This window comes from Sycon ciliatum, chromosome 8 (assembly GCF_964019385.1).
Source record: "Sycon ciliatum chromosome 8, ocSycCili1.1, whole genome shotgun sequence".
Lineage (NCBI taxonomy): Eukaryota > Metazoa > Porifera > Calcarea > Leucosolenida > Sycettidae > Sycon > Sycon ciliatum.
Genome location: NC_088650.1, coordinates 22,146,900 through 22,163,001, shown reverse-complemented (window position 1 = coordinate 22,163,001; position 16,102 = coordinate 22,146,900). Strand labels below are relative to the sequence as shown.

Here is a 16,102-nt window from a genome sequence, read left to right as displayed (position 1 = left end):
CCGTGTACATGTATGTGTGATTTTCACGCAGCCACGGAAAACAATGTCAATCTGTGAAAAAATGAAGACAGTTAGGGGTGCGCACGTGTGCTTGAAAAGGCACTTACAAACGCATGGTCAGACAGGATCTTACCGGTAGTGGCATTGATAACTTCCACAGCAAGCTGTTGCATCGCAGATGCACCAGACATGCGCAGGAGAGCGAAGAGGAGACGGAAGTGTCCAATGCACTGTTCTTCACTGCCCGAGTGATTGCGCAACACGTTGCGCAGTCCTTCTAGAGCCATGGTGCAGTTCTTGAGGCGATCAGCTTGCTGGCCGGACGTACTCGTGTCCACGTCACCAGCTGTCAACGCCATCAGTGAGTGTAGGTATTCAGCCTAGGAACAGTGACAGCACATCACAGCATCAGTGTGAGCCCAGTGCTACAGTGGTCGCTGTGCACTATCAGAATAGTGCACTGCAGATATCCACAACACATCAGCACATTACTATGCGTGATACGACTGAGGGGAGCAACGTTTATGAATGGTTTCCCGGATGCTGAGTGCCAAATCCTAACAACCATCAGTAGACACATCACATGCAGTGGAAAGTGGAAAGCATGCACACAAAGACAGTCACTCACAAAGACAGTCACTCACAAGCCATGCCAAGCACACTCCACGAATACACACATGCACACAGGATGTACAGAAGGCATACCTGGGCTCCCAAGAAGCTGAGCAGATCAATAGTGAACTTTCTGGCATCTTGCAGAGGGAACGTCGGTTGGAGATTGTAGATACGGACAAAAATACCGCCGATGATCAACTCATCTTTGTGTGCCTCAAAGACGAACGCAGCTCCCAACTCTGGATCACATTCACCAGTGCGCACCTTGGCTTCCTGCTGTGCTTCGAGGAACTCTCCCAGCTCAGCACGTGTTGCATTGTCCCAGATAAGATATGGGTTCTCCGTGTTGCTGTTGAGAAGCTTGAGCACTTGTCGAGGTGGTTGCAATGATAGCTGCTCAGCTAGGTACGGTGTCAGCATGGCATTCAGGGCTTTCTTGATAGCAGGATTATCCGGGGTTTCATCATCACCCTTGAAGTAGCCACCAAGACGACCCAAGCATACTATACTCAGCCTGTTAGTAGCAAACACACATGCAGGTTGACATAGTGTTAGATGCAAATACATACATATATACATGTAACTGCCTCATTTCCTCTGTGCTGTGCTGTGCTGCGCTGATGAGCCCACTAAGGACGAAACAGTTCTGTCCGCAGATTGAGTACATGTACTGCATGTAATTTTTAAATCACATCGATCAGTGATATCATCAAATCTCTCTCTCTCTCTCTCTCTCTCTCTCTCTCTCTCTCTCTCTCTCTCTCTCTCTCTCTCTCTCTCTCTCACACACACACACACACACCGCCCCCATCATCACACAACTTTAGACACCCATTGTCAGAGGCAACAACAACGGTGCTACAGCGTCATAGCAACTCGTACTGGGATTGCATCTTCCACCATACCCACACGTTCACGCACACCCACACACACCACTGCACCAGACCACAAAGAAAATTCATTTCTTACAACTCAGATGTAACAGGAGACTGCTTAATTCACAGTACTACTGGTACTACTTGAGTACTGGTAAGCATGAACCATGGCACAGCATACACTGCCACCATGAGCAACAGCATACACTGCCACCATGAGACACAGCATACACTGCCACCATGAGACACAGCATACACTGCCACCATGAACCACAGCATACACTGCCACCATGAGACACAGCACACACTGTGGCACCATGAACCACAGCACACACTGCGGCACCATGAACCACAGCACACACTGCGGCACCAAGAACCACAGCACACACTGCGGCACCATGAGCCACAGCACACACTGCGGCACCATGAACCACAGCACACACTGCGGCACCATGAACCACAGCACACACTGCGGCACCATGAACCACAGCACACACTGTGGCACCATGAACCACAGCACACACTGCGGCACCATCAACCACCGCACACACTGTGGCACCATCAACCACAGCACACACTGCCACCATGAGCCACAGGACACACTGCCGCCATGAGCCACAGCACACACTGCTGCAACGTAGACAGTAGCCAAGGGGTAGCACATGACTAACCTTGCCAGGTCATTGGAGACTTCTTGCTTGTTAGTGTCCTGGTCGGTTTGCACGCCACTCTCATCCAGTGTGTAATCGTACTGGAACAGGAACAACAGTACATGCCACAGAACACCAGCCTGCAACAGCTGTGTCTGCAGCCAGAAGTCAATGCAGAAACCGGACAGCGTCTGCACCACCACGGAGTTCAGCTTGGGCAGGTTGCGGTAGTAGAGGATGCGGCACAGGTCGGAAACCAGCATTGGAATCTCGGTGAACTTCTCACGACAGTTTTCAAACTGAGAGGCAACGCGGAAGCAGCGTGCCACGTGTGTGCAAATCTCTACAGCACGGTCACTCTGCACCGATGACTGGCTGAGAACAGCAACACAGCGCGACAATGCATCCTGTGTACACAGCACATAGACAAACACACAAACGCATATGATGAATTTGCCATCGGGGGTAAATAAAACTAAATATGCAATGCAACACAGAACACTTAGAGGCATAATTCAGGTCAGTGACACTATTGCAAAACTTGTGTACAGTACATGTACTGTTGTGGACATGGAAATCCGGTCGCACGTCTAGCAGCCCCAGGGTGCTGGCCATGCAGCCCTGGATAAGCGGTACACACATGCATTTTATGCGCTGCAGCGCGCTAGTCGCATCGGATCAACATGTGCCCTGCATGCAGCGTTCTGTACGCGCTAAGGGCGCCGGCCCCGGTCAATCGACCGGATTTCCATGTCCACGACAGTAGTTCTATGATATTATCACAGAACTACTGTACACAAGTTTGCAATCATGAATGGAACGAGGCTATACGTTTGCTGCTATTTAGAGTTTCATGACAATTGGGTTAATCTTCAGAAAAGAATGATGATGCTAGTGGCTTGTGCCTAGGGGTATAGGGTTGGAGAAGAGAGCCAAGAAACAACAGGTGGGGCAATTTAGCGCAGCAGGTGAAGGTGAAGGCATCGTGCCTGGATGTGCGGGATGATGATGCATTGCAGGAAGAGAAGTTTTGCTTTCACCTGCTGTGCTAAATTGCGAAAACAACAGAGAAAACATGCATGTGGGCTTCTGTGTGCGCGCCCGCGTGTGTGTGTGTGTGTGTACCACGTGACCTACATGGCAGTGTATACCAGGACCAGGACCAGGTGTATGTGTGCGCGCATACCTGAAGAGATTCCATGCCATTCTCTCTACGCAGTTCTTCAGCATTGAGAGCAGAACAGTTAACCGTATGGAAGCAGAGCTCAGCAGCAGCAGTGAGGAGTGGCGCCGACTTGCTAAACAGGGAGTCATCCTTGGTCTCCAGCTCAATAGTCTTGACCAGCATAGGGTATCCAGAATACTTGTACGGGGCAAGATCCTCGCGGAAACGTTTGAACACAATGCTCTGCGCCTGCAGAATGAGTACGATCCTTTCGGGATCTGGGCCATCAGCCTTGGAGCGCTTAGAGCAGAGGAATTCATAAGCCTAGCACGGGAAGGAGCACATAACAAGAAGCATGGTGATGTGACTGATGCCATTGTCAAGGGGATTAGCAATGGGCACGTTCAATTACACACAATTCTCTCCGTTCTAGACTTTCCAATGCTACATGTAACACACACTGTTCAATTACACAGATTTCGTCCTCAGAATCCACAGAGACCAATTCCATCCATTCCGAAGTGAAGGCGGAATTTCTCACCAGAATTAACCCATCTGGTGTACGCTTCCTTGACACCCCGCATGTCTGCTGCATATATACTACTGATTTGTACAAAGAGTTGCATAGGTGATCTCTTTCCACATTCTATTGGATCGTGAGTCGTGTGACAAATTCCACTTGTTTCTCTATTTAGACGTAACCCGCTCGCTCATTCGAGAATTTTGAAACCGGGGTCCGCTGTTCCTGCCTCAGCGAGTCAATAACAAAGCCAATGAATATGAGAGTATGCTCACAAATCCCACACAAAGTACAAAGTGGGATTAATGGTGAAGCCATAGTGGCAGAGATGCTGGGTGGGCAACAGTCAGGAGATTCATACCGAGTGCACTGCAAAGCGTTGCATTTTTCCTTACCTTGTTGACAGCTTCAAAGATCTCACGACCATCAGGATTCTTGTCAGGATGGTACTTCTGTGCCATCTTGAAATAGGCCTTGCGAATCTTGGACTCTTCGTGTGCTTGACCAGTGGCCAGACCAAGTGTCTCATGAGCTTCCGTGCTGGACATGCTAGAAGGCTGCTTTTCAACCTGTGGAAAAGTACACATGTAGACACCAGCAGAACAACAGACACAGTCACATACACAAAGTTACACACACACACACACACAGATACACACACAGACACATACACACAGATACACAGACACACACAGATACAGTCACATACACACAGAGATACACAGACACACACAGACACAGACACACAGACACAGACACAAACACACACACAAACAGCGACGAACACGCACAGGCGCACACTTTAAGCTTACCAAAGTGATCATGCCCGGTGATGAGCAACAGACTACAAGACACGTCTTAGAGCAATGTGTCCAAAACAGTCCAGAAAATGAAGAAAACAGCAATGTCAACATGAATAGTGACAGTAAGCCAGCAAAAAGGACTTACCTCTGTCTTCCAAGCTTCCAAGATGTCTTTAAGCAGTGCAATATGATCACTGATCGGCCAGTCTGGGAAACGAGTGCTATCACATAGATGACGCAGGTAGAATATGCTGCAGAAGAGCTCATCCTCCAACTGTGGATAGCTGACGATTGGCATTGGACAATAGTTGTAGAGAGCACGTACATTGCTTGTCAAACGAGGACTGAAGTCAGCCAGATGTGCGGCAATCTTCTCGATCATCAGACGCCGCATCTCGTTGTTCCAGATTGCCTCCGGGGTGTCAAAGTCGCCCAGGAAGATCTCCGCAAACTTCTCCGGGCCATGGTTCTCCAGGAAGTGCACCATGGCTTCAGGCAACATCTGTCCGATGATAGAGCGCTGCATCATGTCCGAGGCCTGTGCAAACTGCTCATCAGACTTGAACGCCTGCTTGAGATGTGTAGACTGCAGCAGCTTACCGATGGGCATGACATTCGAACCAGTGTACATCATGATGAAGAAGAACACACCGCTCTGGAACAAGCGCGGCAGCTGTGGATTGTCCTCCATGATCTCCATGAGTAGTATGGCTACCTTCTCCACCAACGATGGTTCAAACGTCAACAGGAGCTGACAGATGTGTGGCAATGTGTTTGCTTCTGACAGTAGTCGCTTGCACCGTGGCAAAGGTCGAATAATGGCACCGTCAGCGTCACGGCTCGGGTAGTAGCTGCACATGCGTGACAACATCTGTAGGACAAGCGTTGCCAGCTCAGACTCGTTGAGCAGCGCAATGCCAGACGCCATTAGTGTCCACTTCAGCTGACCAACCTACACCGATGGGATACACATACATGTACACACATACACACAAACACACATACACACAAACACACATACACACAAACACATGTGCGCACACACATACATCCGCAGTTTATCCCCTGGTATAGGGTTTGAAAGTGATGTCAGACAAAATCCAACGACAAATCCGACTTCTGGATCCACTCTGCCCATAGAGAGGTACATGATGTGGTGGGTAGGTCTTCGTGTATGCAGGGTAAATGCTTTCTGTACCAGGAGTGGGTTCCTGACCGGGAGGACATAGTCCAGTCACTCCTGGTGGTGGATGTGTCACCCATGTGAAGGAAAACCACCCAAAAGCGTCAGCAAGCCCAAATTTCGAAGTGGACCTATTTTCATGAGCATTGAAGAACAGAGACACCCTAACAGGAATCACATAAAATAAAAATTAATAATATAAATAATAATAATAACATGACCGACACTCACACACCGTGACACATGCGCTCACACACAGACCAAAGAGAGTGCCGTACCTGATCCAAGGTCTTCCAGCCTTCCATTCCTTGTGCCCAGCAACGCGTACGCTGACTAAGAACGCCCTCTTCCCACAGCTCACGTATCTCACGGAAGCTGAACGGTCCGAGCCGCTCCTTCTCCTTGTTGCCATAATACCACTCTTTCTCAGAGTCGCGATGCATATCACTGCCAGCCTCAATCACATTACTCTGCAATGGCACGGTGGCACGGTTAATATGCAGGTGAGCCAGGGACATCAGCTCAACCAGCTGACGTAGCAGATTGGTGTCCAGCATTTGCTTGACATTGCGCTTGTTGAGCAGCAGCTTGTCAATGAAGAGCAGCACACGGTCACGCTCTAACCGATCCGTGGAGCGATCCAGCAGAGCAACCATGAACTTGGCGTCGTTGAAGTGACCAATGTCTTCGTGCGACTTAGCATACACAATGGTCATAGCCTGGACATAACATACACAGAAACACACACACATGCACACACACATGCACACACACACACACACACACACACACACACACAAACACACACACAGCATCCAGCAGGATGTGGGTATTTAGGATCAGATATGGTATATCAGTGCTTACATCGAAAGCTGGTACAGCAGCAACTATTACAATAATTAGATAGAAAATTGGCATTACATAAATACATGAAATCCTAACAGCCATAAAGCAAAAAATCGACTACAGACAGTAGCAAAAGCAACAATTAATATAATGCACCACTAGCCTACTAGGGGCATGTTTGATTGTGCGAACCCGTGGGCCCCGGATTCGCCAAATTCGTACATGTTCGATTGTACAAATCCGGATCCCTGGCCCACGAATTCGAATCCAGTCAACCACCTCACAGACCCGGATTCGACAGATTCATTTCCATGGTATCTACTCAAAACTCCAAATAAGTTATGCATACATTAGGTCAAAAGTTCACCATAATGCGTACAGATACCACGGAATAGTACGGGATGACCTGTAGCAACGCGGTTGCTAAGGTCTTGAAACGGATTATAAGTTGTGCACATTCTTATTGTATCCGTCCGATTGAAGTGATCTGGTCGGCGGGGATCTGGATCCAATTTCCACAATCGAATGCAGCCTAAGTGGAAAAGCCCCCCCCCCCCCCCCCCCCCCCCACACACACACACACATACACCAAACACTAGCACTAACCTGCAGACACATAGCTTTCATGTGCGACTTGGGCGAGAGCAGGAAGCGATGGTAGAGATCGTTGAAGAACTCGGTAGGGTTCTGGATGTCCGCTGTCTCGGTGCCCTCTTCCAGCAGCAGTCTCAGGTAGTAGTCGCCAATCTTGATCTCCTCCTGCAAGCTCTCATAGCGTACTTCAAACTCTACATGATTCCAGCTGATATCCTGGTTAGCAATGAGGTCGCGGTCGACCAGGAAGTTACGCAGCTCATTCTCCAAGGCGTCGCGCAGCTCTTCACGCGTCTTGAAGTTCCAGATGAGACTGGCCTTGTTGTGATCCTCTTCAAACTGGTAGTAGAAAAGCTGCCAGTTGGAGTCGGACTTGATGTTCTGACGGCGTCGTCGCAGTGTCACAGGTCGTTGATCGACAGCCTTCTTGCTCTTGCTGTTGAGCCGTGACTTCCAATGCAAGAGCAGACCTTCCACTTGTCCCGGACTGCGTACCTTCATCAGCGTCTTGACGGCCTTGAGATTGTCCCGCACGTGCATGCGATCCTTCTCCTCAGGAACAGCATCGGATGACTCTAGGTAGAGCAGCAGACCCAGCGGGAAGACACGGTGCAGCAACGCCTGGGCTACTGGATGACCAGCCGTCCACAGACCAACAAGATGACGACTTAGCTGCCGGTTTGTCAGCATACGGTTGTCAGAGCTGGACGTGAACAGTGCGGTGCTTAGGTGACGAGGCAGTGCACCCTCAGCCAGAGCAAGATCCTGCATCTTGGCCGCTATCTCACTTGTGCCTTCCTCAATGATGGCTTTCATCAGCAGGCCAGCACCTTTCACAATGGCCATACTGGGATGCTGGAAGAGACGGAAGAGATAGCGACCATGATCGGCCATCATCTCCAGCAGTGCATCAAAGTGTGAGCTATCCGTCGTCTCGCTGTACGGTGCACACAGTGCAAACGTCATGAAGTCGAGCAGAGCACTGATAACCAGTGCACCAGTGCCCATGTTGACATGACTGGTGAATGCCTTCAGCAGCTCCTGCAAGAAGCTCTTGGACGACAGCAAGGAGCCCTTGTTCATCTGCTCCTGGCCAAGGTCGTAGTTATCGTGCATTGGCTGCATCAAGCAGTTGAGCATGTCAACGGCTGCAAATGTGATAGCGTCGTTCTTCCTCTTCAGAGCTTTGACCACCTTCCAGCCCATCTTCTCACGGCAGCCGGCCAGTGCAATGAACGCTGCAAAGCCAGCTTTCGAGGCGAAGAGGCGACGGAGAGCCAGGAACTGCTCCTCCAGCTGGCTATCAGAGATGGCATCCTGGTCACCTTCTTTGGATAAGAGAGAAGATAGAGCACCATTGATCAGCTTCTCTTTGTTCTCCATGAAGAAGCCATCCTGGGTGACTGCATGCAGTAGACCACTGTACGCTACATTGGTGTTGAACATTGACACGGCATGTGCAAACTGCTCGCCTGGCATAGCGGAACCAATAGCCTTCAACAATTGGCTTTCGACCTCTTCATCCACAGGGATGCTCAAGGGACCGTGCCGCATGCCTCTCTGTGTTGGATGCATTTTGACCACCACATCGCGGTTCCCACTGGCTCGCACGCCATCCAGCACTGAGGCAAGAAGTGCATCTCGGTCCGTTGACGTGTAGACACGAGTATCGCCATTCACATACTCAATACCAAACTGCTGCGGGTCCTTCGTTCCGCGGATCAATGAGAAGACATCGGCCAGCGGACGGAGCGTCACCACACTGTACGTGGCTGGATCCCGTTCCACCAGGCATGTCTCTGACAATGCCAGGATACGCTGCACAGGTTCAGGATGTCGGCGACTGTGCTTCAGCACTGGGAACTCCGACACAGACATCACATGCTCGTCGGCGCTGAACTTTCCCAGCCGCCGTTCACGGAAGTATGATGACGATACGGCCTCTTGTCGGATGCGAAGCTGAAACCCAATGTAGGCATTGGCATTCTCCTTGACCTTGCGTAGCAGTACGTCACGCTCTTCCAGCACAAACATGTGCATGCGACCAAAGCCTCCATGAAGGAGAACAAAGCCGCCGGGGAAGTCAGACACAAGCGCGAGCGCTTCAATGTTCTTGAAGTGATACGAACACACTAACTTCTTGCTAAGTGCATCATGCTGATTCAGTGAGCATGCCGTCACTGACAGGATCACGGGCATCTTGCGTTCCGACCAATGAATCTTCGCAGCATTGAATCTGTCCTCATCTTTGCGTTGCTTTCCATCCAGTGAGCCAAACAGTGGCCGAAATTTCAGAGTTTCAGTCAGAAGGTCCTCACGGTAGTCACAAGAGAAACGCATGGTCTCAGACTTTTTCGCACCTTTCTTGACTGTAATAATGTATTCATTGTCAACTTTTGGGTTTGGTCCAATATCCAGGAAATCTTTGTACTCCCACTGGTTCGTGACTTCCAGTGTTTGCGGGTTGAGAGTTGTAATGGCGCGGCGGCCAACAGAAAACACTCGCTTGTACTTGCCTCGCCATGAATGCTTGGTACAGAAGTACCTGGCACTTTCCAAGTTGCCCTCTAAATTCGACATGACGAACTCCTCTCAACGCCCCTATCTCATCTTGTTCAAAATATTTTCGGGGCAATCAGAGCCAATCGCCACTGCTACACTTTCAAACCCTCAAAAACAGGAATGGATAATAGCTAATAGAGTCACACAGTATTCTTGATCAAATCCTCAACTGAAGCAGCCAAACGTCCTCACTTCCAGGTGACAAGCTAAACATTTACCACCCAAAAATATTCACCAACATGCAGTGTCCTCTGTCAGCCCCACTCCAACTGACTCAACCTCCACAAATCAAAGTAGAGTTTTCTGCGGCGCCACAGATCGAGCTGATTTGCTAGCGCCTAGCGCTAGCGCCTGCTTCCCTCAGCTGCACTGGCATCTGCGTCGCCATTTTCCGCTGCAGCCTTCGGGACCGCACATCTCTCGATCCTGAAACTACGAGTGCGTAACCAGCCGTAGCGACTAGCGAGCCGCGATGTCGATCAGATCAGCTCAGCTGGCTCAGACAGTCAGAGCGATCACGGTCGGTATGTCACGCGGAAGTGTCGCAAGACTCGCGATCTGACATAATTTTTTTATCAGTCAACTACAATTTTTGTAGCATTGCAACTCACGGCCAACTGTCTCAAGGCGAGTAAGGCGCGCATGCCATGCCCCAATGATGTCATGATATCGTCATACCCTTATACCCATCATCATTAATTTTTTCAAAACTACAATTGTAAAATTCTGACTGTACTTATTCAGTTATTGTGACCAAGATCACAGTGCCAGTGGTTTTCATGTACATACTCTTGTTGTGACTGATTGCCAATAATATTGGTCCTGGCAATTATTTCCAGAAACAGTCATGCAGTGAAATCAAAGTGCATCATTCCTTATCTACAGACTACAGAGACAGATTTTGTTCGTTAGACCTCCACTGTAGTCTGTACTTCTTGTGACAACAGCACTTATTACAGAGTCAGCATTGTGTCACTCTACGTTTGAGATACCTTTACTTGACAACTTTTCTCGGTGTGAGATCGTGGAAGATACTCAACTGTACTGCAATACTATTCCATCCATATATCCTGCACAATGCTAGTGGAAGCTGTCACGAAGAGCAAAGTGCTACTGTGTTTGAAATGATTACATAGCAGCTTCACTGATACAAGTATCGACTGAGTGCTGGACCAGATTCTCATACAGTTGTGAGCACTCCTGAACGAATAAGAATGTCACTACAAAGCAGCTTAGATCAAGAAGCAGAGTGCTTCCGTGTGCTGACGGCGTCCAGTCATTTTGAAGTCCTGCAACTGGAAAAGACTGCCGTCGACGGTGACGTGGTACGTAAACAGTACAGAAAGTAAGTACGTCCTGAATCACAATCAGTGATCAAAATTTTGTATGTCAATATAAATTGTGCATACATGCAATAGTGCGTCTGTTAGTCATACTGGGGAAATTCGATGTGCACAGAGTGTACTAAGAATTTACATTTTGCAATAACTACAGTTATAGCTACAGTTGAGACTAGAACCACTCTAAGAAATAGTACAGCATAGACTTTTTTTAAGGACTCTGCCCTCTGTCATCGTGTGTTTAGATGGCAAACTGGCTGGCCTGGCTAGCCTGGATCCTGGGTGCATGTGCACATGTCATGATGTGATCCCCGTTACCAATGCTCCAACTTTTGAAGTAGCGTCACACAAATTACAACACTATGACTGGCATGTATTCCTCCATCACTTCTTGTGTGCTTTGTACATGCACATGCAACACACACCAGTGTGGCTGTTCAGCCTGCCCACTCCTCCCCCCCCCCCCCCAGCCTTTCCGATGGCTTTGCATCTGAACACGTTGTTACAATCAAGATACTTTGATCTAAAACCAGGTCATTGTCACGTGTCATGTGTTGTGCATGTTTTTACTGCAGGATTGCTCTGCGTGTTCATCCAGACAAGAACCATAGCCCTGATGCGGAGCAAGCTTTCAAGGCAGTATCACTAGCATATGACTGTCTGTCCAGTGAAGACAGCCAGCAGGACTACCTGGATGAACTGATACATGGCACAAGCACTTCTAGTCATAGTCACAGCCAATCAGATCATCCCAAAAAGAAATCGAAATCACACGGCTCAAGCTTCAACCATGGCGCATACACTCGTAAATGGTGGGAGCAGAAGTCCTGGGAAGAGGTGAGTATGGTTTCTGAAATGTTTGATGGTCTGTGAAGCGACCGTCTGAGGCTGTGTCTTCAGTTGGCATGTGAAAATCAACTTTACTGAAAGTGTAGTGTTGTTTGGTATATGTAGAATGTGTAGTGTTGTTTGGTATATGTAGAATGTGTAGTGTTGTTTGGTATATGTAGAATGTGTAGTGTTGTTTGGTATATGTAGAATGTGTAGTGTTGTTTGGTATATGTAGAATGATGCACTTGACTCAGGTAACTGCCAGTGTAAATGTGCTGGGTGTTTAAGCACCGCAGAGCAAGTGTGAAGAAAATGGGGCCCCGTTTCCTCCATCATAAGCTAAATCGGGTACATTGGACACTGGTGCGTGTGTGTGTGTGTGTGTGTGTGTATGTATGTGTGTGCATGTGTGCATTCTCAGGTGGAAAAAGAACTAAAGAAACAAGAAGAGGCCTGGAAGGAGCAAGTGGCACATGAAGTTGCTGAATACCAAATGCGGAAAGAGAGAAAGTAAGTGTGGCTGGCATGTGAGGGATATGAATACTATGGAGTTCAGAGCTGATTGCTACTACTGACTGTTCACCTACAGTATACCTTGGTATAGATGTAGTGACTTGAGTAGGTCCTATGTCCATGGCTAGATTCTTCATGAAACCGCACGTCATGCCTTCTACATGTACATGTACTTCAAACTAGCTGAGAGTGCAATTCACGTCTTCAAGGTCAAGACCGTGAAACGCCTACTTGCGAGAAAGTACTCAAACAACTCTACATTGTTGTACTGTTGGGGTACATGACTGTACAATCATGTAGTTTGTTCAGGGCGGTGTTGTGTGTGCAACAGGGAGTAGTAGGACCAAGGGAGACAACACGAGATTGTAGTACAGTCAGACCTCGCTTAACCGCACACATCTGTTTTCCACAAAAATATCCGGATAGGCGAGGAAACCGGATAACTGAACACACATACTGGATATGCATGCGGCATGTCAAAAGCAGTGGCGTCATACATACATGTAGACGGGTCCTATGCAGTACAACTAGCGTGCACAGTATGTAAAAACAAGCGAGAAAAATGACAAGTGCATGCAGCTGAGTGCTGTCTGCATGCACCCAGCAAGTCAAGGACCTCGTTTGCTTGTACAACTTCCTGATTCTAGCTTCTGCAAGCCACGTGCAACCGGAGACGACGAAGCTTTTTGTACACATTTTAACCAGTTTGTACGCAAAATCTTGCACCGGTATGCGGATCGCGAGGTCTGGTTACGTTGTATGCATAACATATGCTGCACATCGGTAACCAGCGATTTTCTTCCGGATGGCGAGGGATCCGGATAAACGAGGACCGGATAAGCGAGGTCTGACTGTACTCGAAATGATGTGCATTTCGACCCTGGATTCGGAAGTTCTAGGTGATCTGTGGTCTTTGTGACTGTGACCGTGGTTGTGATCTTCTGGACCTGAAATGCGACCCAGGCCAACGATGCTGTATGTGACCATGCATCACTAGGGCTTGAAAGTGATGACGTCAAAACGGCCAGGGAGTAGTAAGTTGACATCAGATTTCTATTTTTGGATCCACTAAGGTGTGACTTTGCTATTGCCTAAGTATGTGGGTGCATAGCAACCCACTCATGTCGCATGCAGGTGTGACTTTTATTTCGCCACCAGTTGTAACCCCGCCCCCAGTAGCCAAATCAGTCAGTTTCACTGGCTACATCACCATGCTGTGGGTAAGACCGCTTGAAATGTGCTTGGATCCATACAAAAACTGGATCCAAGTGGATCCAGTTTTTGAATTTTTGAAATTGTTGCTATGCTGTGACGTAGCACTTTCAAGCCCTATTGGCTGTGCCCGAATTGCGACAGGAATGAGCAGCCCGGGGGGGGGGGGGGGGGGGGGGGGGGGTGAAACTCACGTCGTTTCATGCACCACTCGCCCGTGTCATCTCCCTGCAATGCTGCACCTCCCTTGTGTGCAGAGCATACAAATTATACTGGTTTGGTTTTGCAGGGATATCGCACTTTCCAGCATGTCTCACCAGTGCACTGCAGTGAACATGATTGTGTTGTAGGAAATGACATTGTTTAAAAAAATGTTGTGCTTGTTGTTACTACTGCTGGTGCTGCTGCTGTCGTTGTTGTGCAGGTCAGCCTATCGCAAGCGCCGCCATGCTCGGGTACACAACAAACTAGCGCCGCTCTACGCCAAGTATGGACTAATGGATGAATTCTCAGAGAGGTGAGTGCAAGTATGGACTAATGGATGAATTCTCAGAGAGGTGAGTGCAAGTATGGACTAATGGATGAATTCTTAGAGAGGTGAGTGCATCTTTGTCACCGAGGAATGTGTTGCCTCTAGCAAGTGACTATGTGGAATGCAGAGTGGCATTGCTGTGCTGTTCTTCACTAGTGTTCCTATCACGTGAAGGGATCATAGGGTTGGAAAGACACTACACCACCATTCACATAGCTACTGTACAGTTTCAGTACACAGTGTTGTACTTCTCTTCTTTCTCCAGGAAAGACGAGTTGAAACAAGATGCAAAGGAGGCCTCGGCAGCGGTGTACGCTTCCACACACGACGAGACGAGACAGGCAGGACAAGTTCAAGCTCATGGTGCTGGTCGCCATGGGCGCGAGGAGAAAGCGGCATCGCTGATGATTTGTGCGAGTGCAGACTCCTCCGAGGCAGCCACCAGTCTCTCGGTGTCGCGCCACGGTGGCAGTGCAGCAGCATCTAGTGGTAGTCACACAGCAACTAGTACAGTCACTGATAGAGGGCAGCATTCTACTGCTAGTACAGGAACAAGCAGTCGCAGTGAACATGAGCAGCAGCAGCCTGTCATATGTACGCTATGCAATCGCAAATTCCGCGATGACAACCACCTACAGGATCATGTTCGCTTCTCGCAATTACACCAGACTAATCTAGACAACTACATGCAGCAAAGTCATTCTGCTACAGCCGGTACGTAGCTGTAATGCCCCTCCTCCGCCATCTTACCACATCCCGTTTGATCTGCAGTTTTAGTACCAAATCAATCTTGTGAATTAGTTGTAGGCTGCCAACATGTTAGCCACATCAAAAAATTTAATCTTTTTTAAAATCTTTTTTCTTAAAAATTAATAATGAACCTGGCATGCAGGACTTGAGGTAATACTATTACGAATTGCAAGTGTGAAACACCTGACAGTTTCTTTTATCCAAACGTAGTTCGTGGACCAGTGCCGATATGCAGCAGGTACGCACACGCACACACACGCATGCACATGCACAACAACAAAGGAAGCTTGGCTTCTTGCCGAGTGAATTGTCACATCGTCAAAATTCTTCCCTGCTAATCAGTCCGCAAGACCAACAAGGAGAAATCGGGAAGAAGGCTAATGATGCAAGTCAGAATATTGGGATGCAGTAAACACCTAAACCAGTTATTGATTATGCTCGGTTGCTCTAGACAATGCCTAAAAGAAACGGAAAACTTACTGTGATCCATGACAAGTGAAGCGACAGAAAAGCAATCATCGTAACATTTTGCAGTAGGAATGCAGAAAGTGATCAGGATAAGCGCTGGTGTCCATACGCATGACACTCACATGCCACAATGTAATCTCCACTGTCAGCAGAGTGGAGTTCGGCCATGGTTGTTACAGTAGTAAAAAAAGAAACAGAAACAAAATACATGGCAGGGATCTGGCAGTACTACATTGAAATGACTAAAATCCGGACTAGAATTTAAACTGTTCGTCGGGGATGTTTCCCAATACATGCCTTTGTGCGGGCTACCTCTCAATGCATCATGCGTCTGTTCAATGCTGGGCTAAAGGCTGTATAAGTGCATATGCCAGAGCACACACACACAGAAAGGAAAGAATAAGAAAATACAGAACTGGAAAAATCCTGGCACTGACAAATATAACAGTCAATGTGCAGCTGCCGACATCACCAGCACCACCATTTCGTACTGGCGAATAGGAGACAGTGCGGCGGGTGCTCCTTGCAATCTAAGCCCTACATGGTACATAGCGGCCTGTAGGCTAATAACCGGCATCAGTGTTGACTTCCCTCTTGCGAGTGGGCTTCTTCTGCACAGCGTACCACATTGGTAAAACAGAGA

General features: G+C 48.4%; 3 protein-coding genes across 3 annotated transcripts in view; 1 reads left to right on the top strand and 2 right to left on the bottom strand.

Moving 5' to 3' along the window:
• The window catches only part of LOC135822340 (dnaJ homolog subfamily C member 13-like), a 15,600-nt gene extending 5,493 nt beyond the window's left edge, over positions 1-10,107 (bottom strand). The window contains exons 1-8 of the mRNA XM_065335083.1: positions 7,264-10,107; positions 6,090-6,530; positions 4,774-5,580; positions 4,221-4,394; positions 3,327-3,629; positions 2,162-2,547; positions 706-1,129; positions 134-380 (exon numbers count right to left, since the gene is read on the bottom strand). Coding sequence (XP_065191155.1) covers positions 134-380; positions 706-1,129; positions 2,162-2,547; positions 3,327-3,629; positions 4,221-4,394; positions 4,774-5,580; positions 6,090-6,530; positions 7,264-9,831 — 5,350 coding nt within the window. The 5' untranslated portion in view covers positions 9,832-10,107. The remainder of the gene's footprint in view (positions 1-133; positions 381-705; positions 1,130-2,161; positions 2,548-3,326; positions 3,630-4,220; positions 4,395-4,773; positions 5,581-6,089; positions 6,531-7,263) is intronic.
• Positions 10,108-10,567: 460 nt separating this feature from the next.
• LOC135822330 (uncharacterized) lies at positions 10,568-15,653 on the top strand. Its single transcript, XM_065335074.1, has 5 exons — positions 10,568-11,158; positions 11,729-11,990; positions 12,406-12,494; positions 14,134-14,226; positions 14,507-15,653. The coding sequence occupies exons 1-5, from the start codon at positions 11,028-11,030 to the stop codon at positions 14,961-14,963; spliced, it is 1,032 nt and encodes a 343-aa protein (XP_065191146.1). The 5' UTR covers positions 10,568-11,027; the 3' UTR covers positions 14,964-15,653.
• LOC135822327 (nck-associated protein 1-like) overlaps positions 15,284-16,102 on the bottom strand; it is a 27,467-nt gene continuing 26,648 nt past the window's right edge. Inside the window, exon 38 of the mRNA XM_065335071.1 lies at positions 15,284-16,070. Coding sequence (XP_065191143.1) covers positions 16,023-16,070 — 48 coding nt within the window. The 3' untranslated portion in view covers positions 15,284-16,022. The remainder of the gene's footprint in view (positions 16,071-16,102) is intronic.